This window comes from Rana temporaria, chromosome 4 (genome assembly GCF_905171775.1).
Source record: "Rana temporaria chromosome 4, aRanTem1.1, whole genome shotgun sequence".
Lineage (NCBI taxonomy): Eukaryota > Metazoa > Chordata > Amphibia > Anura > Ranidae > Rana > Rana temporaria.
The window spans coordinates 380,715,481-380,743,005 of record NC_053492.1 but is presented as its reverse complement, the minus strand read 5'-3'; the positions used below and the strand labels follow the sequence as shown (position 1 = coordinate 380,743,005).

Here is a 27,525-nt window from a genome sequence, read left to right as displayed (position 1 = left end):
CAGGACAGGTTCCACTCAGAACAGCCCTTGCCATGGTCAACCAAAGAAGTTGAGTGCACATGCTCAGTGCCAGAGGTTGTCTTTGGGAAATAGATGTATGAGTGCTGCCAGCATTGCTGCAGAGGTTGAAGGGGTGGGGGGTCAGCCTGTCAGTGCTCAGACCATACGCCGCACGCTGCATCAAATTGGTCTGCATGGCTGTCGTCCCAGAAGTAAGCCTCTTCTAAAGATGATGCACAAGAAAGCCCGCAAACAGTTTGCTGAAGACAAGCAGACTAAGCACATGGATTATTGGATCCATGTCCTGTGGTCTGATGAGACCAAGATGAACTTATTTGGTTCAAATGGTGTCAAGCGAGTGTGGAGACAACCAGGTGAGGAGTACAAAGACAAGTGTGTCTTGCCTACAGTCAAGCATGGTGGAGGGAGTGTCATGGTCTGGGGCTGCATGAGTGCTGCCAGTACTGGGGAGCTACAGTTCATTGAGGGAACCATGAATGCCAACATGTACTGTGACATACTGAAGCAGAGCATGATCTCCGCACTTAGGAGACTGAGCCGTAGGGCAGTATTCCAACATGACAACCTCAAACAAACCTCTAAGATGACTACTACCTCGCTAAAGAAGCTGAGGGTAAAGGTGATGGACTGGCCATGCATGTCTCCAGACCTAAACCCTATTGAGCATCCTCAAATGTAAGGAGGAGGAGCACAAGGTTCCTAACATCTGCCAGCTCTGTGATGTCATCATGGAGGAGTGGAAGAGGACTCCAGTGGCAACCTGTGAAGCTCTGATGAACTCCATGCCCAAGAGGGTTAAGGAAGTGCTGGAAAATAATGGTGGGCACACAAAATATTGACACTTTGGGCCCAATTTGGACATTTTCACATAGGGGTGTACTCACTTTTGTTGCCAGCGGTTTAGATATTAATGGCTGTGTTTTTTAGTTATTTTGAGGGGACAACATATTTACAGTTATACAATATGTAAGCTCACTACTTTACATTGTAGCAAAGTGTCATTTCTTTAGTGTTGTCACATGAAAAGATATAATGAAATAATTACAAAAATGTTAGGGGTGTAGTCACGTTTGTGAGATACTTACTGTATATAATTATATTATAAATAATATTAAAAATGGTATGGCAGATGGGACTCTGCACACTATTACAGGGTGTTCTGAATCGGAGTACAAAATAACTGCCAGTTGTCTATAGTAAAGACTGTGTTTTTCCACAATCTTCAGACTATATTTGTTTTGTAATAAATGAACAGGTGAATCAAGCTGAAGAGCTGAAAACTGAACTAAAAGAAGCTCGGGAGGATTGTCATAATCTAAAGAAAACACAGGATGAACTAAGAGAAAAACTGGAGGTATCCCAGGATCAGGTAAAGTTATTGTTTCATTTACATATTCAGTTACACCTGAGATATTTGATAATGTTCAATAAGACAATAACAAAGATGATGTGTAGCATTCCATCTGAAAACCCTGAAATTAAATATATTTGGATGTTGACAAACCGTTAAAGTAGCCAAATATGGTTGTGTCATAAATGACTAGCTTTAAATGGGTTGTAAAGGAAATGTTTTTGTCCCTAAATAGCTTCCTTTACCTTAGTGCAGTCCTCCTTCACTTACCTCATCCTTCGATTTTGCTTTTAAATGTCCTTATTTCTTCTGAGAAATCCTCACTTCCTGTTCGTCTATCTGTAACTCCACACAGTAATGCAAGGCTTTCTCCCTGGTGTGGAGAAAGCCTCTTGAGGGGGAAGGGGGCAAGTCAGGACACGCTCTACTTTGCAGATAGAGAAAGGAGCTTTGTGTTAGTGGGCGTCCTGACACTCCTGCTCGCCCCCTCAAGAGGCTTTCGCCACATCAGGAAGAAAGCCTCACATTACGGTGGTAAGTTACAGACAGAAGAACAGGAAGTGAGGATTTCTCAGAATAATTAAGGACATTTAAAAGCAAAATTGAAGGATGAGGTAAGTGAAGGAGGACTACACTAAGGTAAAGGAAGCTATTTAGGGAAAAAAATGTTTTCCTTTACAACCCCTTTAAGGGTGCTTGTAATTGTTGAAGAGATAAATGTTTTAGACTTCTGCATCGGTATTGTTTTTTTGGTGTACCATGTATATGTTGTGTATAAGTGTTCATGATTTGTCATTCCGAAGCTATTAGAAGCCAACAGCAAGCTGACCCTTGCACAATCACAGCAAATACGGGAAGTCCAGCAGTGGAAGGAGAAGGTGAGCAGTTATGTTCCTAAGGAGCAGTTGTCGCATCTGCAGAGCAGACTGTCAGAAGAACAGCAGAAGGTCCAGCAGCTCCAAGAGAGGTTGAGATTTCATGCAGAGCAGACCAACCGGCAACTGGCCATGCAACAGGTACATTAGAGACGCATACAATATGTATAGCCCACAACATACCCTTAGCATTTAGGAAATGTAAAATATAGTTCTTTTTCAGGACTCTATATAACAAAAGCACACTTTTATATTTTGCTGTACACATAAATACACAGCTATGATACACTGGTTACGCTACTCTGCTATTGCGTAAGCTAAGGGGTGTTTTGAAGTTCCTTATTGGTGGAACTTGATGCACATGCCTTTTTTCCAACCTAGCTATGTAACATAGGACTGGTAATAGGCCACTTCCATAGGAGTCAGGACACTATATACTAACACATCTCCCATAAACCATTTTGTGTTCCGTAGTCCTCTATTTTATTTGTCGTGTTTTGGAAGTAAAGCACAGATTTACTTGAAAGTGATTGTAAAGGCTGTTTTCTTTTTTTTTTTTTTTTTTATGACTGTTATACTTGCCTGCTCTGTGCAAAATGTTGTACAGAGTGGTACGGAACCCCCTTTCCATGGGTCCCCCGCTAGCACTTTTAGCTCCTTCTCTTTTGTGTTATCCCAAAGCAAGACACTTGCTGTGAGGGCACGTGTGCAGGCTCATTCCAGAGCTGGGCTGTGTGCATCCCTAGACACACATGCATAGCGTGGCTGGGCCCTGCCCCCTGCTCCCTCCTCGCATGAGTTTACTGACAGCCAGAAGGAGTCAATGGCACTCGCTGCTCTGAGCCAAGAATGTGAGAGCATGGAGAGGGTGAGAACTCAAGCTGGTTACAACACTGGATCCATACAGGTAGGTTTTAGGGAGTGGGGCTGGGGGACACTGCCATTGCAAGGTTTTTACCTTAATGCAGAGAATGCATTAAGGTAAAAAATCTTTAGTCTTTACAACCACTTTAACCAGTTCAGCTCTTTGGATATACCATGTACGTCCAAAGGGTGAACCTTGAATCACAAGCTGATGGCTGCAGTATAGTTTTGTTTAGATGGTTTCCAGCTTGAAAGTGAAAGTAATTTGGCAGCTTCATGGCTGGCCAACACTTTCACAGAGCTGGCAGCGCGGTGCCGCCCCCTCCTCCTGTGGTTTCCAAACTCTCCCACTCTTACCGGGAATAGAACCACCAGGTTGGGGAGGGAGAGCATTGTGAGACTGAGGCAAACCCATGCCTTAATCTCACATGTAAACAATGAAACCGGAAATGACAACACTTCCAGTTTTACATTTTCTGGCCAGTATAGCTTATCTGTGCGTGGTTAGATGTTGTGAAGGGCAGGGGAGACATTGGAGTCTATTAGATCCCTAATGTCTCCATAAAGAGTCTGTCACCAGCTCAATGCTATCACATTGGAGTTTATTAACCCCTTGTGACAGCCGTCAAGTACAAATAAAGAAAAAAGATTTAAATAAAATAAAAATATATTAAAATTTAAAGAAAAATATATTGTCTTTTTTTGCTCTATAATTTATTATATTGTATTTTTTCCTGAAAATGTGCATTTAATAAAAACAAAAATCCTGTGACATACGAATTTGCAACAATCACCTTTTTTTTTTTACTACAAAAATGCTCTGGAGCTGAATTGGTTACATCAACATGCAGATGATCAAAATGTTTAAATATTTTTTTTTTTTTTTAAATAATCGGCTATCGGAATGGGCAAGGGAAAAATAAAGGCAGGTTAGCAGTGTGAATGCTTGCAAGCTTTAGACAACAGTACGCAGATCGCCTGATAAAAGCACTTGTACATTTGAATGCCAGATTTTAATGGCTTGCTCCTTTCAGTGCATTGAAGCTAACAATAGGGAACCATGTGTATACACACACATTCATTTATAATGTCTCTGCAGGAGGAACATGAGAGGCTGCTGCGGAGGATGGAGGAACGAATGCAGGAAGTAGAAATGAATCTAAAGAATTTGCGGCTCATGTTGAGGGAAAAAGTGGACCAGCTCAAGGAACAGGTAGGTGTAGCAGTGCAGTGGGAGGTGCATTCTGGGAATGTGTACGTTATACTGTACTGTTTCTGCATTGGTTTTACAACTACAGTTTATTTATTTTTTTGTTTTTTACATTTTGAACATGGCAGAATATGGGTTATGTTCTTTTTTTACGGTCACAGTTCTGTTACTAAGTTCTGTTTTTGGAATTCATTCATAAAAAGACTATAAATTAAGTTTCTGCTGTAAAAGTTTTCCAAACAAAACCATGGGAAATCTCTTTTTGACCCAAGTAGCCCGTTCCACTGTGCAGTGCATGTGAGGACATCTGTTTTATTTTCCCCTTGGCAATGCAATATTGCTGTTGAGTTTGTATGAAACACTGGAGCATGTTCTGATATTTCTAGATTATTCAATCTATTTAAAGTGCAAAACTAGTCTTCTAACTAACCAGTAATTTCTACTCCATTCATGTAAGCATATTAAAGGTACATGTGTACAATGCATTTTGCATGATTAACTTTCAGTGGTCTGACATTAAAATAGTGTGGATTAAACATTTGAACATGTATTTGGGTTGTAACATGTTCGACACCTCCCCACCCCTTTGCCCCGTTCCTGTGACAGTGTGTGGGGGTTCCTCTACCCCGCAGCTATCATATTTTAAAATTGACATGGCTGTGCGGAGCTCCACCCGCATAGCCTGATAGAATGTTAACCTAAAAATATAGCAGTATATGCATGTGCTCAGATGCAACTACAAATATACAGGCATACAATATGTGCAAACTGGGAAACCCATTAACTAAACATAGTCCGCTATCAATAGTATGGTATGCTGCTGCCTGCCATAGAGTTAGAGCTCCATCTGTGCAACAAAAAACAAAAGATGAAGGAGGGACAGTTCAAGAATCATAGTGCAGTGTCACTGTCAAAATCTTTATTAAATTCTCACAAGGTGTAAACATCATGAATAGAGAGCACTATAATGCACACGCTTTGGGGGTAAGAAGATCAAGGCTGGTGATATTTTCAATTTCTCCACCCCCACATCTGAGTAGTTTACATGACAGTCCAGGAGCTGCTCAATTATCTTCTCACTGTGGCTGAGACACCTAGAAGTGGTTCAGCAGCTTCTATCCCAATTCCATTCTAGTGCTCATAAAGTGTTTAGTATGAGGCCCCTTTCACACTGCTGGGACCGTTCAGGTTCAGTCTTTTTGGCGGACCTGAACGGCCACTCCATTCTTTTCTATGGAACATCGGATGTCAGTGGTGACATGTCCACTGACATCCGATCCGATATCCGTCCATGGCGGATCGGGTGAGATCTGATGAAAACGGACATGCTGTCCATTTCCGTCCGATCTCTTCATAGGAGACAGCAGCGCTGCACAAGACCCTCCCTGCTCAGTGAGCAGAGAGGGACCTTTCATCCGCTGGCTCAGCGGAGAGATCTCCCGCTGAGCTGGCGGACTGCTGCAAGCTGATCCGCCCCGTGTAGGAAGGGGCCTTACACATTTTATTTCCTACTATTTTTGAAATGTATGGCTCATGCAGTATATAGGTCTTGTACATATTAGTGAAAATAGTTCATACTTAATAGTTGAACCGTTGCATTGCCTAATAGCATGATGTGACGGAATCCCCTGTGCAACATGTTTTGTTGTGTACATATTTTGAGACATTAAAAACATTTATCAAGCATCAAATAAGGCATAGAAATCAAATAAGAGGTGTGTGAATCTATTGTTGGTGGTTACTGGCACCATATACCGTAAATATTTTAGGTGGTGATGGATCCCTTTCTAATGTACATATTCTGTTACAAATTGGTGTAGATACCTCTACTAATACAGCAAAAACATAATTTCTGCTTTTTTAACAGCTGGAGAAGAATGCAAAAGCAGATATCTTGCTGAAGGACTTGTATGTGGAAAATTCTCAGCTGATGAAGGCTCTGCAGGTGACTGAGCAGAGGCAGAAGAGTGTAGAGAAGAAAAACTATGTCCTGGAGGAAAAGATTGCAGCTCTCAACAAAGTCATTAGAAAAATTGCACCTGCCTCTCTGGCAGTTTGATGCTGGATCTGATGATTTAGTAGTGAGTGACTCTGTGTCACCCCACCACCAGCCTTTGTCAGTATATGGCATCTCAGGGTGACATTTACAACAGCACCTTAGTGCCCAGACATGAAATGGTGTTTGACAGAGACACCTAATGGAATCTTTAGCCAAGTTTCCTTTTTAGTGGAATTCAGCAGGTATGCCTGGTGCATGCCTTATGTGGTAGAACAATGGTAATTAATGCTTCCTATGAGATTGGCTGCCCAAAATTATGGGTTCCAGAGCAATATAAAAAAAATTCCCACCATATGAAATTGGCACTCTTTTACCTACCATCTCATGTCAGAGGGCCACTTTACTTCCAGTTGTACAGAGCAGTCTATAAAGTGCAACAAAAAAAAGTAATGTATGATGACCTGGACATATTTACTAATAACAAGACAATCCCATAAGTTAAAGCGGTGGTTCCCCCTAAAACAAATTTCTAACAATAGATTCGTAAGACCCGTTACACTGCGGGTAGGCTGGCTTTTGTTTTTGTTTTTTCGTACATACCGAGATCTCGCCGTTTCGTCCCTTGGCGGTGGGCGTTCCTAGTTGATTGACGTTTCTTTGACGGGCGCATACTGCGCGTCACGACTTTCCGACAGAAGCCGAACGTCATTGCGCAGGCGCCGTATAGAGTCGGCTCTATACGGCGCCTGCGCAGCGACGTTCGGCTTCTTTCGGAAAGTCGTGACGTCACGTATGCGCCCGTCCGAGGAACGTCAATCAACTAGGAACGCCCACTGACAAGGGACGAAACGCCGAGATCGAGGTATGTACTAAAAAAAAAAAAAAAAGCCAGCCTACCCGCAGTGTAACGGGTCTTACAAATGTATTGTTAGAAATGTGTTTTAGGGGGAACCAGTAAAACACTTGAAGGGGAACATTATCTGATATAAGTAGTGTCGTATGCTGCCAACGGCAATCTGTTGAAAAACAGATAGTTCCCCTTACTTATGATGCTTTCTTTTTTTTCCTACAACCTAACCGGCTGCAGTTTTTATACCATCTACATTTTGTCATTGTATACTCATTGGAGTTTAGACTCTATAAAGATGGGTTCAGTATGGTTCAACCTGCATCTTGCTATAGATCTTCCATATGATTTGTTGGTATTTTAAAATGTGCACCATGAGTGATGGTCTTTCCTGAACACGAGGGGCAGCAAAAATAAAGCATTAAAGCCATCTTGCACTTGAACCCATATTTAATAGTGGATGATAAAAATAACTAAACTGGGTACACACAGATCGACATTCAGTCAATTTAGCAGCAACTGTATTTTTTTTTTCTCCAGCTCGCTGGGTAATCAGCTGATCCATCATAAAGTACAAGGCTTTCACTGCAGCCCTGTTAGGAGTTTCTCTTTTGACCACCACAGTAATGAGTACATTGCCAGTCTTCTATTTGTGTATGTATGTGCTGGAACACATTATGCAAGTGACTGGCTTACCACCAACAAAAGGACCAAATATGACTTGGATGGTGTGATAGTTACATGAAGCTGCTGAGATCTGGAGAACAATTGAATGTTACAGTATATTACCTGTTAGTGGCTGCTGTGCAGTCTGTTGGAATATATTCTGTATATAGTAGTTTTGTATGTGACTGCTCTACAACCTGAAATTACCGAAAGACTGTGTAAAAAATCAAAGTACAAAATGTCTTCTTTCACAGCAACCAACCATCATTAATTCTTCTTTAACACCACTAAACTGGATTCTGATTGGTTTCTATAGGTTGGCCCACCTTGCATATCATTACAGCACAGTAAAGTACAAGGACCTTTTCAGCATTTTTTTTGTGGGCATTGATAATACATGGCACCGTTGGCTCATCCTGTATGTATAAGATGGTATATTTAAAAATGTGTCTGATATTGTTTTAAGCAGTATGTACACTGTCATTGCCATCCTCTCCTTCTGAAAATGCTGCTTGCCTAGCTTTCATGCTAATAATTCGTATTTGGTACTGAGGAGTCACTTACCCTTGCTCTGTTACTCAGAGGTAGGTGACTGCATCTGCTGCAATAAATGGCATTTTCAGAATTGGGCCAGGATGACAATATTTCTCCCACAACAGGATTGCTTATTGACAGCAGAAGGCATTAAGCAAGCACCGGGGGTGCAGTTCTATGTCTCTTCTTTTTACACTGCTTAGAATTAATAATGCAGGAAAGAGATTCGCTTTTTATCACACAAGACATCAAATACCCGGATAACACTTTTTTTTTTTTTTATTGGACAAGATATGTGAAACCTGCATTTAGACAGCGATCCAATTGCTTTTTTGTCAGAAGTATTAATGCAGAATCTTTTTTTTTTAATGATTGAATTCTGATGCCCTTTACTAGATCTGGGAATTCTGCTTCACATGCTCCAAGCATAGAAGCAATTTCAAAGCACTGTTATAATGCATTTAAAATGTGATTGACACCAGTCATAGTTTATAGCTAGTAGCAGGTAGCCTGCTATTGGCTGTCAACTCTGGCTTCTGTCAATCACAAGGAGAGCAGACGTGAGGGGGAACTAATGCCTCAACTTTCCCATGAGGCTTTGCCCCCTGTCGGCATCATTGGTTGCTAGGAGGCTGTACAGCAAACAGCATCATTAACAACCAGTAACAGGTAGGGAAGGGGTAGCATAGGCAAATATGCTGATTTCTACACAGCATACGGACACTCTGCCTGTCTCTGTGTGCCAACTTACAGCTGATCATAATTACCTCCACTTTCATTATCGAACTGGAGGTCCTTTTTTTATATATTTTTTTGGTGCATTAACTAACAATAACTACCTGAATATGCCACAGGGTTTACTAAACTTACAGAAACTGATAGCAGGACCTTTTCAAAGGCCATACTGTCAGTAAAGTGGAGCAGATGCGTTATTGAATTACCCTGTAGGTGTTTAGATGTTAGATTGTGCTGTTTTTTATGGCACAAATAACCACCAATATTGTGTATTTATTTTATTTTTTAAATTGGTGTAAATGACTTGAACCCTTACCGTTACAGTTCCTGCTGCATGTCGGCAAAAAGGCCTGTGGTTTATGGTACTGACAGGGTGGATACACTAAACCAAATTTTATTGCACTGAGAAGTACAGTAAGGGAGGGTGGTAAAACTATACCAAAAGGTCACTGATAATATTGAACCTCCCAATAAATTAAATCAAACAGGATAAATCTAATGAATTGGCCATAGTGGAAAAAGTATATTGTAAAAACTATACATACCAGCTGCCCTTGTAGTCGCTAAACCATGAGGTGGCTAGTCCCGAACCAGCATCCAATAGAAGATGGGTTTTCTTGGAATATCTGTCTGTTTTCCCACATCAGGCCATCCAGGGCACAGCTACCGAGACAGCATGGCAGATGAGCAATAATTGGGATCTTTATATCCGCAATTTTGTACAGGTGCCACCCGGTAACAGTGTATGTCAGCTGTTAAAATATTTCTTTCTTGTTTTTTAACACTGAACTCCTGTTCTTTTCTTTTTAAAATTTTACCCTTCACATTGATTTCCTTTTAAAATGGCAAGTATTAATGCATACATACAATGCATTTTTTTTTAATTCAAACACCGTCTCATAACATGATTGTAGTAATGCGTGAATGTCATGCCTCCTTGTAGCATTATTGTAGATACTTCAGCAGGGACAGGATGAGGGTAACAGTATTTAGCTCCGATTACTTGAAGACATTGCAAATATATGAATTGTAGCATTACCCTAGAACTTAGGTTCGAGGTTTGAGTGGACTATCCTGGGTGGAATCACTTACTAGATTCTAATAGCGATCTGGAATTCCAATGGGTAAATCAGGATTTGGATATTTTTACCTCGTTAAAAGTGTTAAAATATGCCAGATGTGGCACTAGTAGTAGTTGGCTGGAATAGATGCAAGAATGCCATTGTCCTTTTTCCAGAAAGATCTCCCAGTATCCCTGCAATAGTTTGGAAAGTATTCAGGACTGGGATTCAAGGTTATGTCTGTTCTGTTTGTGCAGGAAAAGTACACGACCGGTGGTGGATGCTTGACTGCTTTCCATCAGTGTACTTGGCCATTTAAAGGTTCTATAAATATAATATTACAAGACATGCATAAAAAAATGTAGTCCTATTAAGAGGGATACCAGTTGTCCATACATTGATGGGCTGCTCTCAACAGAAAATGGACTTGACCATCAAGTGAACACATCTGAAAGCACTTGTGTGTGAAAAAAAAATATCCCTTATATCTCATGCTGTTTGTACTTTATGAAAAGTGACATTGTCTTAACATCTGTAAATTAGCATATGTCGATCCCTGAGCAGTGCTTTGTGTATTTTATCTACATTCTGTATAGTTTTGTAAAATAAACGTCTGTTTCTATTTATACAGCACAGATACCAAAGTGAGAAATGTGGCATTGCCATGACTGTGGACAATGTATGAAAAAATGTACAGTTTAATGGAAATTTTGTTTTTTTAACATCATTAAAAAGATCACTTTTTGAGTATCTTGTGTGCAACTCTTTATTTATTAGCTTAGTGGATGTAAATGGCTTGTAGGATTCTTTAGGTAGAAATTGACGTGTGTAATTTTTATTTTACACATACACAGGCAGCTTTTAATCACTAAAACCTTGTGAGCAACCTGCTACCGTCACTTCCATGTAGATATACCTATAAACCACTGCTGATGGGTTGCTTTGACCCATGTGATTGTTTTTGCAATTAAAGGTTGGTTTAAAGTGGTTCATATCATCATGTTCCTGGCCAGGAATAGAGATGGCTTCCTTTTCCTCTTATTTGGTTTCCACTTGTGTGGACTGCCCTGGGTCTACACACACACAGACATCCTAATGGAAAATAGATTATACATAATAGTACAAAGACGATAGGCAAGCCCCCCTCCAGTTGCACCTTACAATTATATAGTAAAAGAGGAAGGTTTTGGGACTTTAAATGAGACGTCAGTCTCCATCCCAGTAATGGGACTTTAAATGAGACGTCCGTCTCCATCCCTGTTATACATACAAAAGGAAAGGTTTTGGGTCTTTGACGGAGGTGGGCGAGTGGGGCCAAAGGACCAGTCAAACTTAAAAAATAATCATAATTTATTGGTGTAAAAAGGATAAATGATAACACGATGGCAAAAACTGTCAAACAATGATCACATAATGTATACAATCCCAGATACATGGTGAACACCGTAACAACACACATATGATGCAGGGCAAAAGTCCTTGTTGAGTAAAAAAGCCATACTAAAATGTGCATGATGGCCAGACTGCTGGATAAAACCATACTGATATGAAGACCTTGATAATATAATTGGTTATCTTAGTGCTAGTCGCATTGCCCACCGCGTTTCGTGTATGAAACACTCTTCAGGGGCAGTTTGCACCAATTTCTAAAAAACATAATATAAATGGAGATCAATCAGCAAAGTACAGTGTGCCTTATTAGAAGGTAGAATGTATATGTAAGGGGACAGAAAAATGAAATAACTCATCTCCAATAGGTACTCACATGCCAATAAATAGTGAACCACATGTAGACCGTAGCTGCAGGCCATCAATTAAGTCAGGTCCGGGAGCTGTGGGAAGAGCCCAGAAAGGGGATAGCAGGCGCACAGGAGACCCCATGAAATATGCTGGTGATGATCGACACTGGTGATGTATGATAATGGGGATTCTAGAAATAATTTAAATATAATTAAATATTGTGACGGTATTAGAATGATATCCCCGTCAAACATTCCCTTCTTCCGATAAAGAAAATCACCAAATATCCCACGAGGAGGAATATTCCTGGAATCGCCCAATAAGCCACACATGAGCCAAGGTTACTGCTGGAACAAGACACTTTAATGGCAGCATGCTGCCAGGTATATATGCAGTTTACAAGCTAAATCCTCAATCAAAGAACAATGAAATCTCCACACACAGTGGGGGCTCTCATACAGATTATAGGCAGACACTTTGGCGCCGACTCTGAAGACACATTTCTTTAGATAATGACATCAGTGAAGGTAATTACTAGTTGTAACAGAATACATTATCTAGACAGCTTGGCCCAGCATATAGAAGAGGTAATTACCACAATGAAGCAATCAGAATAATTAACATGAGCCCCTTCTAATCACAGTAAACACAGGGCTTCTTCACACAACACACTAGATCAATTACTATTTCATACACAGCATTACTAGCAGGGAGAATTAACTGAAGCATATCCTTCACAATGATTGTGAAGGATATGCATCAGTTAATTCTCCCTGCTAGTAATGCTGTGTATGAAAGAGTAATTGATCTAGTGTGTTGTGTGAAGAAGCCCTGTGTTTACTGTTTACTGTGATTAGAAGGGGCTCATGTTAATTATTCTGATTGCTTCATTGTGGCAATTACCTCTTCTATATGCGGGGCCAAGCTCTCTAGATAACGTATTCTGTTACAACTAGTAATTACCTTCACTGATGTCATTATCTAAAGAAATGTGTCTTCAGAGTCGGCGCCAAAGTGTCTGCCTATAATCTGTATGAGAGCCCCCACTGTGTGTGGAAAGGGGGTGGAGATTTCATTGTTCTTTGATTGAGGATTTAGCTTGTAAACTGCATATATACCTGGCAGCATGCTGCCATTAAAGTGTGTTGTTCCAGCAGTAACCTTGGCTCATGTGTGGCTTATTGGGCGATTCCAGGAATATTCCTCCTCGTGGGATATTGGGTGATTTTCTTTATGGGAAGAAGGGAGTGTTTGACGGGGATATCATTCTAATACCGTCACAAATATGTATAGAGTCTAACTGAGGAATTTAGTAGAACCCAAATACAGAAGTATTGACAATGCCAATGGTATGGAATGGGTTTACCTTGTGGAGTATTGTATAACTAGAAGTAATGCCCTCTATCAGAGATATGCTGCCAGAGGACAAGCCAGCATAGAATGGGGATCTTATGTGCTCCAAGCCACCCCCCACCTGAAAACTCCACCCAGCGTCACACAGCACAGACACCAAAGGGGGAGGAGCCCCCTGCAACGCAGCGGGACAGACGTCCACAGCGGCCGGAGACGCCATCCTCCACGTGTCTGAGCCAGATGGAAGACACAACACTCGCAACGGAAGGTCCATAGGAACCTCACATACGCGGCATGGAAGTGTGGTGCTGATGCACGGAGGGCAAACTCGTCCGATCCCCCCCATCCAACCAAGGCAGACGGAGGAGGGGGAGGGGCACTTACATGCATCGCAATGATGACAGAAAGATCATATAAAAAAACAAATATGATGTTACATCCCCCAAAAAGGGGTAAGTAACTCTGGGCGAACCCCATAGATCAATGTCTATGATAAGTAGACTCGTCCATGGCTCCACCACACACCTCCATCCCTATTGAAAGAAAAAGAGGAAGGTTTTGGGACTTTAAATGAGACGTCGGTCTCCATCCCTGTTATACATACAAAAGGAAAGGTTTTTCCTTTTGTACTTACCGTATTTATCGGCGTATAGCGCGCCCCGGCGTATGGCGCACCCCCAACCTGGAAGGGAAATTTCCTGAAAAAAAGAAAATACTTAGTTTGAATGCCCCTCGTCGGTGTCTTGCCCGGTGTCCTTGTCCGGTCCGGCGTCCGTCTGCGGCCCTGGTGGTGTCCTCCCCGCTTCTCCCACGCTGTTTCTGAGTCGATCCCCGCTTCCTGCGCTGTGTTTGAATGCCGCCGCCACAGACATATACCGAGCGCAGTACACTCGGGCACGCTCGGCTCCTTTTGCATAAAGGCTAGGAGGCGGCACATGGCGTGACCGCGAGGGGAGCCGAGTGTACTGCGCTCGGTATATGTCGGCGGCGGCGTTCAAACACAGCACGGGAAGCGGGGATCGGCGTATATCGCGCACCCACAATTTTCCCCTTAAAAAAGTGTGCGGTATACGCCGATAAATACGGTATACATAGTACGTTTTTACTTGTATATAGTAAGTTTTTACTTATGTATAGTAAGTGATAGGGCAAGACTAAATCAGGAGTTTACCTGCACATTTTTATTGAAAAAAATGCTGTTTTAGCTCTCGCATAAGGCAAAAGTTGAATTGTGTTCTGTTGAGAACTTCACTGGGACGCCTGCTTAAAAAATGCTTTTAGTGACATTATTCAAAGACATTATATTGGGTAAAATATGGCATCTTAATTTTCAAACATAAACTGAACTCTGGACACAAAAACTTTTGGATGCATAATTCTCAATTGCCACAAAGGATATTCACTTTGGGAGCACAAAATGCCTTTGCAAAACCAGATATTATCTTGTAAACATAGCATATCACTGTGCTGTACATAGCCTGTGCATAGAGCAGAGCTGTGGGAGGGACCGAGCAGGCCCCACTCACTACAAGATACCTGCAGAAAACTACAGGAGGTGGGGAGACAAGACCAGTCACCCTGAACAAGAAGTGAGCAGCAGTAACCAGTCTTTATTACAGGAAGCCAATGTTTCACACTTGATTGCTGCACAGATATGGAAGAAATACGCAAAGATTCAAGAAAACACTTGACTGATGTATTTAGACACCATTTGCATATCCTGGAGTTCACCTTTAAACCCTCATAGATCAGCCGTTCCCATCAGAGTACCCCAATAGATCAGTAGAGTTAATCCCAGTACCTGATCAATATGTCCCTAAAGACAGGCAGGAGAAACAATTTGTAGGGGGGGGGGGATATACACATGACATCAATGCCTGCTGCTCAATGGGGTCCGGCGCTGCAGACAGGTGGGCTGACAATCCAGGCCATTTGTTGAGCTGCCTTCAGTAAATTTAGTGGACCATAGAGTCTGAGTGAGAGGTGGAGCAAAGGACAATTTGTGGGAGACAGAGCTGAGCATCCCAGTGGCTATCTTTGTTTGGTAAAATAATTACTTATTTTATCATTTATTTTTCCAATTATAGACTGCAGTACATTTCGTGAACATACACAAAATTACATGTTTACGTTTTGGTGTAGTACAATTTTTAATCGGAGTCTGAGACTTATTTGGCGTTTTTCTTTATACATAGGGCAACCTATTAAAATGAATGGACTGATCTAAATGCAATGCACATGAATACACAGTAAGCACAAGTATTATACTTACTAGTGAGTGGCATCACCCCTCTCTTCCAGTGTTTACAAAGCCACTAGGATCGTCAGTAGACCGCATTCACACCCAAGTGATTTTTAAATGCATGCAAAAAAAAAATCACACGGTTTTAACATGCATTTATGAAACCTGAAGAAAATGTGGTTTGTGAGTGTGATGCAATTCATTGTTAATGACACCTCAACTGCAGCAAAGCCTTCTCTGGCTGCATCAGAGGCTTTGACATCATCAGACCGCCAATCAGAGGAAGCTTTCTATTCACTGCTAGAATACATTGCTTTCTCATAATGGTGTAGCGCCGATCAGATAGACTCTATTGTGTTTCAGGTAAGAGACTGAAGGTCTCGGCCCCAACCCAAAACAGTGTTGTATGCTGCAATTTATACTGCACATCCAGTGGTTTCACGTTCGTGAGGGACGTAGTTTGTTTGGGCCTGTGTGACCCAAACAAAATTATGTAAAGTGTATCAAAAGCTGAAGTTCGGCTTTAAATGCGCCATAGATCTGGTACAAGTTGATCTTGGTCTCATCTGCCCATAGGAAGTTGTTCCAGAACTGTGAAGTCTTTTTAATATGTTGTTTGGCAAACTATACTCTGGCCTTTCTGTTTTTGAGGCTCACCAATGGTTAACATCTTGTGGTGAACCCTCTGTATTCACTCTGGTGAAGTTGATAATGATTGATTTCCTGATACAATCTCAGGATTAACCCCATCTCTGCCGTTTGACCCAAATCCTAATAGTGAAATATGCAGACCAGACAAGAATCTACATCCTCACCTCTCAATGTTCAGCCAGCAAAGAGACTGAACCCACTTTATTGGTCCTTTTAAAAACAACATGACATCACAAAACATATGCATTCTCATTGGTCAGTCCCATACAATTCAACCCCTTATTACACGCCCCCCTGTGACGTCTGTACTTGGCACCGTGGCACTCTTCAGACTTACAGGGGTCATCTTTGTTTCAGACGATGGTGTGGGCTTTGGAGTGAAGCTGTTTAGGAGTGCAGTAAAAGGGAGGGACAACAGATGCCCAGGAGGTTTTCTCCTTGCAAGTCCATTTTTGGCACAAACAGTCCTCGTGTTAAACAGGCATGAAAGTTCCTGAGTAAAAGAAGAAGGAGGGGAGGGTGGTTTGGAAGTGAGAACGAGGAGGGGATGACATCTGCTCTTGATTTCAATAGCTCTCTCTCTTGTCTCCACTCCAATGCTGAAATGTACAGTGTCTTTAAAACAATAGTTATAATCTGACATAACTTCTTTTAAGGATAACAACAGTATTGTAACATATTTTCACACATGCATATGTAATACAAAATAGCATAGAATAAAATATTAATTTTATTTCACTCCACCACAGTCCCCCCTTAAAATGACTATTTTATCAGTACTGTTCCCAGGTAACATTCTAAATGCACCCCCCTTGTTAACTAAAATCATGTCTATAGGGCCATATGTTTTACAAAATCATTTGTGAAATGGCCTCTAATTGTTCAGTTAAACCTTGGAGTGCATCCCTGTTTATAGTTAAACTTCTGTTGACCATAGCAAATATAATTAATCCAGAAATAAATTTCATAAAGCATCAGTTTCACCAAATGACTATATTTTCCTTCTTACTATACTTTCAATCATAAGCATTTTAATTTTGCAGAAGAACATTAATTTAGGTTGGGCTATCCTAAATATTTTATTTCCTAAAGAAACTTATTCATATTAAATTACACTATTTTTCAGAACCATACAGTATGATCAACTGAACCACATGTGCCCTTGTCACACCATGACTGTTTAAACAAACATAGCAGCCCTTGGTTCAGTCTTCAGTATAGACGAACATACAGGAAGTTTCATTGTTCTTCTACATGGATCCATGTATAAAAGCACAATATTCCTTCCCAATGAACACATTCGTCAATCCGAAGCCCGGAAAGTGACTTTGATTTACTGTGGCTCTAGCACACTGCATCATCTGTTCATATTGTATCTATAATTTCACTATTTTCATTAAAATACAAGAGAGAGAAAGAAAGAAAGAGAGATAAATAGAGAAAGAAAGAGAGAAAGAGAAAGAAAGAGAAAGAAAGAGAGAGAGAGAGAGCGAGAAATAGAGAGAGAGAGAAAGAGATCTCTATATCAAACAAAACTATTAAATTAATAAGGGCTTTCTTTTAGATCTTCAAATGATTGTGTACAAATTACCTTTTATTATTAAAGGGTCACTAAAGGAATTTTTTTTTAAGCTAAATAGCTTCCTTTACCTTACTGCAGTACTGGTTTCATGCCCTCATTGTTCGTTTTTGCTTTGAAGTAGCTGTAATTCTGCTGTGATCTCCACACTTCCTGGTTGCCTGTTTCCTTATAACCATCGTACTGGGAGATTTTCACGGTGGTCTAAGCTGTCATTACTGTGTGTCTAAAACCCCTCAGAACCAATCAGATTCATTTTAAAAACAAAACACTACCCTGGATTTGTTGTTTTTGTTCTGTGAGTCTTCCCGACTCACCTCTCACCCAGGAACTTCATGTATGTACCTTTAAAACCGAACGTGAAACTAGAGGCACATTATATGATAGATTAAATTCAATTTTTAATCATTTTTAAAAGGAATCAGTTAACTTTTATGTCTCTATACCCTGTAAACAGTCATTTCAGCAAAAAAATGTTTTTCCTTTAGTGACCCTTTAAAGAAAGATTTGCCCTATAATATTCTTTTATAGTTCACTTAATATTTACTTCAGACAGATATTTTTTGCCTTCAAAAATCTCAATGGACTCTCAAAATGTTTTAAACCCATCACTAGAAAGTCACATGTTCTCTGGTTTCTGGTTTCAACACTAGCATTCAGCATGTCAGGCTGTGTAACCTGATCTGTAACCTGATCTGCGTCTCTGCGTCTCTGCTAGAGAGAAAGCATCTTAACGACCTCAAGGGAAAACATCTGTTCCCCCCCACTGCTTCGAGCAGATTGTACAAGCTTTATATACCACACACCATACAATGTGACTACAATCAAATTTTATAGTTTTTCTCATTTTTAACCCTGTTTTTAAATTGTTAAACATATTTGATTTGTACATCTGCCAAAATACATGTACATTACATTATAATATGACATTTATTGACTACAGCAGTGACAAAAGATCGTTTAGAAGACAAACTTGTGAAATTCACAGACTAGCTCCAGCCTAATGAACTGTGAATTGGCCATTTTCACAAGAAACTCTTCTTCCCAATCAAGATCTCCACTTTTATCAGAAATATCATATTACAAAAACTTTTAACACGTGTTTGTTTTTATTTTGTTTTTACTATTTTTATAATTTTTTTGATTGAACATAACTTTCATATTTTAATATCTTAATATTTTTCCTGGGGAACCTTAAGCAAATTAGAACAATCTACTACCCTAATTTAACAACCAAAACCAAGTTTAGAATCTGTTGTAAACATTGCTCAATCCTCAGCTTATTATTAATTCTTGCAACCAGATCTGTAAGATTTTCTGTTAAATACAAAATGCCATGTTGTTTATCATTATCTGAATTTTATACAGTTCTTTACACAATCTCAATCAATAATTTTCTCTTAAAACTTTGTTCTGATCCCATGTTTGTGCTTTGAATGACATATAATAACACTTTTTCAGTTTCTTAGGCTAACATTCATAAACATTTACAGGCAATATTAAACTTAATTTTCCCCATCGCTGCCAATTGACCCAAATCCTAATAGTGAAATATGCAGACCAGACAAGAATCTACATCCTCACCTCTCAACGTTCAGCCAGCAAAGAGACCGAAACCACTTTATTGGTCCTTTTAAAAACAACATGACATCACAAAACATATGCATTCTCATTGGTCAGTCCCATACAATTCAACCCCTTATTACACGCCCCCTGTGACGTCTGTACTTGGCACCGTGGCACTCTTCAGACTTACAGGGGTCATCTTTGTTTCAGACGATGGTGTGGGCTTTGGTGTGAAGCTGTTTAGGAGTGCAGTAAAAGGGAGGGACAATAGATGCCCAGGAGGTTTTCTCCTTGCAAGTCCATTTTTGGCATAAACAGTCCTCGTGTTAAACAGGCATGAAAGTTCCTGAGTAAAAGAAGGAGAAGGAGGGGGAGGGGATGACATCTGCTCTTGATTTCAATAGCTCTCTCTCTCTTGTCTCTACTCCAACGCTGAAATGTACTGTGTCTTTAAAACAATAGTTATAATCTGACATATAAGAAAGAGGGGGTGTAGTGGCGCTTGCAGTAAATAAATAAATAAAATAGACAAACGCACAGCAACGTGTGATAGTGTCCAAAAAAATGTGTTCCACTCCAAATTCCTCTTTATAATCCTCTCACATCAATGACTTATGATGTGAAGGAGGGGATGTGTGAAGATAATGAGATCCAAACAATATTTATGACTCAAAGTCTTGAGTTCATACACAATCATATATGATGAAGCAAAATGTGGATAATTGCATTTGTAAGAGTGAATCCATGCAACCACAAATAAACGTAGTAAAATGGTGAACCCAAATGACAGTACGTGCACTATAAAGTCTGTGCCTAAAAAATATAAATATATAATAAATAAATAATGTTCCAGTTAGGTGCACTAATTAAATGTGCCAAATAAATAAATAATGTTCCAGTATTCAAAGTGTCCCAAAAAAATTCCCATGCAAAAAACAGGATAATTGTATCACAGTGAACGTGGAATAAATAATAAAGTGCTTGATGCAAAAATTCCCAAAAAGTGCAATAGTGCTAGGTTAGAGGATGATGCTGCAATCCAATGCACGATCCATTCCGTGTAGTAGTGCAGAATCAGAAGGTAAATACTAGCCTCTCACCTCATGAAAGGCTAATTAGAGCCTTTAGGTAATATGAAGGTCAGCAGGGGATAGCTCTGGATCCAGGGCAGCCCAGGTAATTTTCATCACATAAGGTCCCAGGTAATTTTCATCACATAAGGTCCCAGCCGCTCTCAATAAAGCATAAAGCAAAACTCCATAGTGTAGTAGGTAGGAATAACATTTAATAACACATAGTATCACTTACAGTTAAAATCTTTGAACACCAGCAGCAACAGCAAACGGTTCACAAACAAACGAAATGACAGACAGCTAATCTCCGCTCTCGACCGCGAGCGGAAATGACGTCACCGGCGGCACTTCTCCAAACACCTGACGCGTTGCGTGGCTGAACTACGCCACTTAATCGTAGGTGGCGTAGTTCAGCCACGCAACGCGTCAGGTGTTTGGAGAAGTGCCGTCGGTGACGTCATTTCCGCTCGCGGCCGAGAGCGGAGATTAGCTGTCTGTCATTTCGTTTGTCTGTGAACCGTTTGCTGTTGCTGCTGGTGTTCAAAGATTTTAACTGTAAGTGATACTATGTGTTATTAAATGTTATTCCTACCTACTACACTATGGAGTTTTGCTTTATGCTTTATTGAGAGCGGCTGGGACCTTATGTGATGAAAATTACCTGGGACCTTATGTGATGAAAATTACCTGGGCTGCCCTGGATCCAGAGCTATCCCCTGCTGACCTTCATATTACCTAAAGGCTCTAATTAGCCTTTCATGAGGTGAGAGGCTAGTATTTACCTTCTGATTCTGCACTACTACACGGAATGGATCGTGCATTGGATTGCAGCATCATCCTCTAACCTAGCACTATTGCACTTTTTGGGAATTTTTGCATCAAGCACTTTATTATTTATTCCACGTTCACTGTGATACAATTATCCTGTTTTTTGCATGGGAATTTTTTTGGGACACTTTGATTACTGGAACATTATTTATTTATTTGGCACATTTAATTAGTGCACCTAACTGGAACATTATTTATTTATTATATATTTATATTTTTTAGGCACAGACTTTATAGTGCACGTACTGTCATTTGGGTTCACCATTTTACTACGTTTATTTGTGGTTGCATGGATTCACTCTTACAAATGCAATTATCCACATTTTGCTTCATCATATATGATTGTGTATGAACTCAAGACCTTGAGTCATAAATATTGTTTGGATCTCATTATCTTCACACAATCCCTCCTTCACATCATAGTCATTGATGTGAGAGGAGTTTATAGAGGAATTTGGAGTGGAACACATTTTTTTGGACATTATCACACGTTGCTGTGCGTTTTTTTGCCTATTATTATAGTATTATAGTGCACGTACTGTCATTTGGGTTCACCCTTTTACTACGTTTATTTGTGGTTACATGGATTCACTCTTACAAATGCAATTATCCACATTTTGCTTCATCATATATGATTGTGTATGAACTCTAGACATTGAGTCATAAATATTGTTTGGATCTCATTATCTTCACACATCCCCTCCTTCACATCATAAGTCATTGATGTGAGAGGATTATAAAGAGGAATTTGGAGTGGAACACATTTTTTTGGACACTATCACACGTTGCTGTGCGTTTCTTGTCTATTTTATTTATTTATTTACTGCAAGCGCCACTACACCCCCGCTTTCTTATATGCTGATTGGTGCGTGAGCACTTTCATGTAGTGGCTGCTGCATATATTTGTTTATTTATTTATACACTTTGTTTATTAGTTAGGTTACCCTAGGTTAGTTGTGGTTTTGCGCATTGGTTCCCCCCCTTTTATATAATCTGACATAACTTCTTTTAAGGATAACAACAGTATTGTAACATATTTTCACACAAGCATATGTAACACAAAATAGCATAGAATAAAATATTCATTTTATTTCACTCCACCACAAAGTCTTCTCTTGATTGTTGACTTTGACACACACACCTACCTCCTGGAGAGTGTTCTTGATCTGGCCAACTGTTGAGAAGGGTGTTTTCTTCACCAGGGAAAGAATTCTTTGGTCATCCACCACAGTTGTTTTCCGTGGTCTTCTGGTGTTGCTGAGCTTACCGGTGCGCTCACTTGAAATGAACTCTGGCCCTTTTATCTGCTCCTTGTAAATGGAATAATGAGGGAATAGCACACATCTGGCCATGGAACAGCTGAGCAGCCAATTGTCCCATTACTTTTGGTCCCTTAAAAAGTGGGAGGCACATATACAAACTGTTGTAATTCCTACACCGTTCACCTTATTTGGATGTAAATACCCTCAAATTAAAGCTGAAAGTCTGCAGTTAAAGCACATCTTGTTCGTTTCATTTCAAATTCATTGTGGTGGTGTATAGAGCCAAAAAGATTAGAATTGTGTCAATGTCCCAATATTTATGGACCTGACTGTAGGCACACTTTCTTTATCGTACATCACGGGACACAGAGCATCATAGTATTTACTATGTGGGTTATAGGCCACCTTCAGGTGATGGACACTGGCACACCCAAGACAGAAAGTCCCACTCTATATAACCCCTCCCATACCAGGAGTACCTCAGTTTTTTGCCAGTGTCTAAGGTGTTGGTCACGGTTAAAGATTCTATTCATCAGGTCTCGTGCCTTGCTCTCCTTCTGGTGCATATGCGCAGAATTCTGTGGTTAAAAACCTGGTCAGCCGAGTCGCCATGCAAAAAGCATTTGGCTGGATTCCCATTTCATGGGGAATGGCTGTTCGGGGATGATTTGGACAAATACATCCAAAAAATGTCAAGTGGTAAAAGTACTCTTACCAGTTAAAAGAAGGAGTAGACATCCTTCATTTACACGTGCCTCCTCTCCAGAACCAGGGGCAACAGCCTCCAGGCAGTCGCGATGGCCTCCGCCGTCAGGTTCAAGAGGTAAACCTCAAGGTCAAGCCCAGGGACAAAAGAAGTCCTGGGGCGGAAACCTACAAAATGGGGCCCTAAGGCCCGCTTTTGAAGGGGCGCCCCGCTAGCTCAAGTGAGGGGAAGGCTTCTGCAGTTTTCAGGGGCTTGGCAGGAAGAGATGCACATTCAGTGCAGACAGGACTGCTACAGGACCCAGATCTCCACCATCAGCCCGTGATGTACACACTTCACCAGGACTAATGCGGATGAAACACATTTAACCCTTGACAAGCCTAATTATATTCACTTAAATGTGAGCGTTTTTAATCCCTTTATATTAAAGATGTTTTAAATATGCTGCACTTAGAGGGCGCCGTTCTCATTCTTCTTGTTTGTTTCTAGCGCTAGACTGGTTGATGTCTCAAGGGGTAATCGTAGATGTCCCCACAGAAGTACAGGACTTGGGGTTTTATTTATATCTCTTCACGGAACCAAAATCGAATGGGGATGTCAGACCCATTCTAGATCTCAAGGATCTAAATCTTTTCCTAGATTTCCGCTCTTTTCGCATGGAGTCAATCCGGTCAGTAGTTTCCACCATTCGTGGAGGAGAACTTCAAGCATCAATAGACATCAAGGATGCATATCTGCATGTGCCTATTTTTCCAGCTCACCAGAAATTCCTGCGATTCGAAGTTGAGCGACGTCACTTTCAGTTTGTAGCACTGCTGTTCGGTTTGGCTACTGCACCTGAGTATTCACAAAGGTTCTGGCCCCACTTCTAGCAAAACTAAGGGCCTAGGGTATAGCAGTAATGGCATACCTGGGTGACCTGCTGCTGGTAGATCAGTCGGTAGCTAGCTTGAACCAAAGTGTGGTCAGCACGGTCAGGTATCTGGATCTTCTGGGTTGGGTCCTCAACCTAGAGAAATCATCCTTACGGCCAGTAAGAAGGCTGGAGTACTTGGGTCTGATCATAGACACAGCCCAAAGAAGAGTATTTTAACCCCAAACAAAGGTTAGCGCTATACAAGATGGGGATGGGAGTGACACAGCCCCAAATCCACAATGGCTCAAAAGTTATATGGTCCAGAAATATTTAGACAGAATAAAGGTAGATAAAGCACCTGGACCAGATGGCATCCACCCACGGATCCTAAAAGAATTGAGCTCTGTAATTTCAAAGCCACTGTATCTAATATTTAGGGACTCATTAATGACAGGAATAGTACCACTGGATTGGCGCAGAGCCAATGTGGTGCCCATATTTAAAAAGGGAACAAAGTCTTTACCAAGTAACTATAGACCTGTTAGTTTAACTTCTATAGTTGGGAAGATACTGGAATGTAAATAAAAGACCACATGGATGAGTTCTTGCTGGAAAAAAACTATTTAAGCAGCAGACAGCATGGATTCATGAAAGACAGAAGTTGTCAGACAAACCTGATTTCCTTTTATGAAGAGGTAAGTAAAACCCTGGACAGAGGCGTGGCTGTGGACGTGGTATATTTGGATTTTGCAAAAGCATTCGATACAGTTCCGCACACGGCTCATGTGTAAGGTAAGCTCTACAGGATTGGATATATCAGTTTGTAAATGGATAGAAAACTGTCTGAAAGACAGAATTCAGAGAGTCGTGGTTAATGATTCTTACTCTGAATGGTCCAAGGTTATCAGCGGTGTACCCCAAGGTTCAGTGCTGGGACCCTTACTTTTCAATATATTTATAAATGATATTGGGTCTGAGATCAAAAGTAACATTTCTGTCTTTGCAGATGACACCAAGCTATGCAGTGGACTAACATCCTTGCAGGATGTCTCCAATTTACAAGCCGACCTCAATGCTCTGTCTAATTGGGCGACTAAGTGGCAGATGAGGTTTAATGAAATGAGTGATAATAACTGCGCTGTGTGGGTATGGAGGGATAGGGCAAAAAAAAAAAAAAAAAAAAACTAAACAGTGATCAAATAAGTCCCACCAAATGGGCGGGGTGAACTCTACAAGCAGTGTGCAATCTGAACTGTGAAGGTGGGTGATCTGGAAAAGGTTAACAATATGCAGCAAAATCCTTATAAGGAAATAAAATAAACATGGAAGTACAGTTATCAAAATAAATGTCCAAGATTGGTACTAAAGACCAAAGGTAAGTGATCCCAACACATAATAAAGGGTAAACATCCAGTGAAATCAAGTGCAAATACAAATCTTGCATCCAAAAAGCATATATTTAAAGGTGCAGTCCTTGATAGCTGTGAGTAATAAGTGATGAGAAACCAGGAAATCCAATATTTCAGAGAAGAGCAAGCTTCGGTGCGCACACCTCTAGTGGTATGGAATGCTCACCTCAACGCCATAGCACGGATAGCCTGGATACCACTCAGGGTGTACTCAAAGATCCAGCAGGATGAGGGCTAGATGTAGTCTCCACATTAAATAACCATATTGGAAGAAACAAGAAAAAGATATGGCGTAATACTGGAAGCAAGGGTCTAAAAAACGATCAATCACATGCACATGCACTCACATGGAGGCCGTGAGCAGTGGGCCTATCTCCTACGAACGGCGAGTTTGTGCGACCCAGTCTGAGATCTTGATTGTATGCTGATCCTCTCTCTTTGGCCTCCACCTAAACATCCACGGATACTGGCACTAAATGCTCAGCAGGTATAGATGGGCAAAGAGAGAAGAAGGCACATAGGTACTATGTGCCTTCTTCTCTCTTTGCCCATCTATACCTGCTGAGCATTTAGTGCTAGTGGGACTTATTTGATCACTGTTTAGTTTTTTTTTTTTTTGTTTGTTTTTTTTGCCCTATCCCTCCATACCCACACAGCGCAGTTATTATCACTCATTTCATTTGTTTTCATTTTTGGCTGGGACCAATTTCAGGTAACTGCAGCAGTACCCCCTAGGTTTAGAATATCGATAGCGCGAGAGCCCTTCCATTGCATTAGATGAGGTTTAATGTTGATAAATGTAAAGTTATGCACTTAGGGGCCAGATTCACAGAGGAGATACACCGTCGTATCTCCTGTCGTATCTATGCGGCTGATTCATAGAATCAGTTCCGCATAGATAGCCCTAAGATCCAACAGGTGTAATAGACTTACACCGTCGGATCTTAGGATGCAATACTTCGGCCGCCGCTGGGGGGAGTTTGCGTCATATTCCAGCGTCGGGTATGCAAATTAGCAGTTACAGCGATCCACAAAGGTTTTTCCCGTCGTTACGTCATCGCTAGTAATTTTTTCCCGTCGCAAAGTTAGGCCTCCTTTAACATGGCTTAATTATAGTCGAGCCATGTTAAAGTATGGCCGTCGTTCCCGGGTCGAATTTCAAATTATTTTTGTTTTGGCGTAAGACGTCCGGGAATATGAATGGAAGCTACGCACGTCGCCATTCTAAAAAATGACGTCACATCGCGCAAAGCATGGCGAGAATTTCAAAACTGAGCATGCGCAGTATGTCCGGCGCGGGTGCGCGCCTAATTTAAATGGTACACGCCCCATTTGAATTGGGCGGGCTTGCGCCGGACATGTTTACGATACACCGCCGCAAGTTTACAGGTAAGTGCTTTGTGGATCAGGCACTTACACTCTAAACTTGCCGCGGTGTAACGTAAACGGGTTACATTACACGGCCGCAAATATTTGTGAATCTGGCCCTTAGGGACTAAGAATATGCATGCATCATACATGCTCGGGGGAGTACAACTGGGGGGATCTGTAGTGGAGAAGGATCTGGGGGTTTTAGTTGATCATAAGCTCAATAATGGCATGCAATGCCAAGCTGCGGTTTCCAAAGCAAGCAAAGTCCTTTCTTGTATTAAGACAGGTATGGACTCCAGAGACAGAGATATAATTTAGCCCCTGTACAAATCATTAGTAAGACCTCATCTGGAATATGCAGTTCAGTTTTGGGCACCAGTTCTTAAAAAGGATATCGGAGAACTGGAGAAAGTGCAGAGAAGGGCAACCAAACTGATAAGAGGCATGGACGAGCTCAGCTATGAGGAAAGATTAGAAGAACTAAATCTATTCACTCTTGAGAAGAGGAGAATTAGGGGGGATGTGATCAACATGTACAAATATATAAGAGGTCCATACAGTGAACTTGGTGTTGAGTTATTCACTTTACGGTCAACACTGAAGACAAGGGGGCACTCTGTACGTCTAGAGGAAAAGAGATTTCATCTCCAAATACGGAAAGGTTTTTTCACAGTAAGAGCTGTGAAAATGTGGAACAGACTCCCTCCAGACGTGGTTCTGGCCAGC

General features: G+C 40.9%; 1 protein-coding gene across 6 annotated transcripts in view; it reads left to right on the top strand.

Annotated features, from left to right (window-relative positions):
* Positions 1-6,798, top strand: part of NINL (ninein like) — a 240,108-nt gene extending 233,310 nt beyond the window's left edge. For 5 of the 6 annotated variants that reach the window (XM_040351035.1, XM_040351039.1, XM_040351038.1 and 2 more), the window contains 4 exons: positions 1,277-1,390; positions 2,176-2,388; positions 4,211-4,324; positions 6,189-6,380. In XM_040351035.1, coding sequence (XP_040206969.1) covers positions 1,277-1,390; positions 2,176-2,388; positions 4,211-4,324; positions 6,189-6,380 — 633 coding nt within the window. Of the gene's footprint in view, positions 1-1,276; positions 1,391-2,175; positions 2,389-4,210; positions 4,325-6,188 lie in introns of all 6 variants that reach the window. The other variant, XM_040351034.1, reaches the window with a different exon arrangement.
* Positions 6,799-27,525: the final 20,727 nt, after the last annotated feature.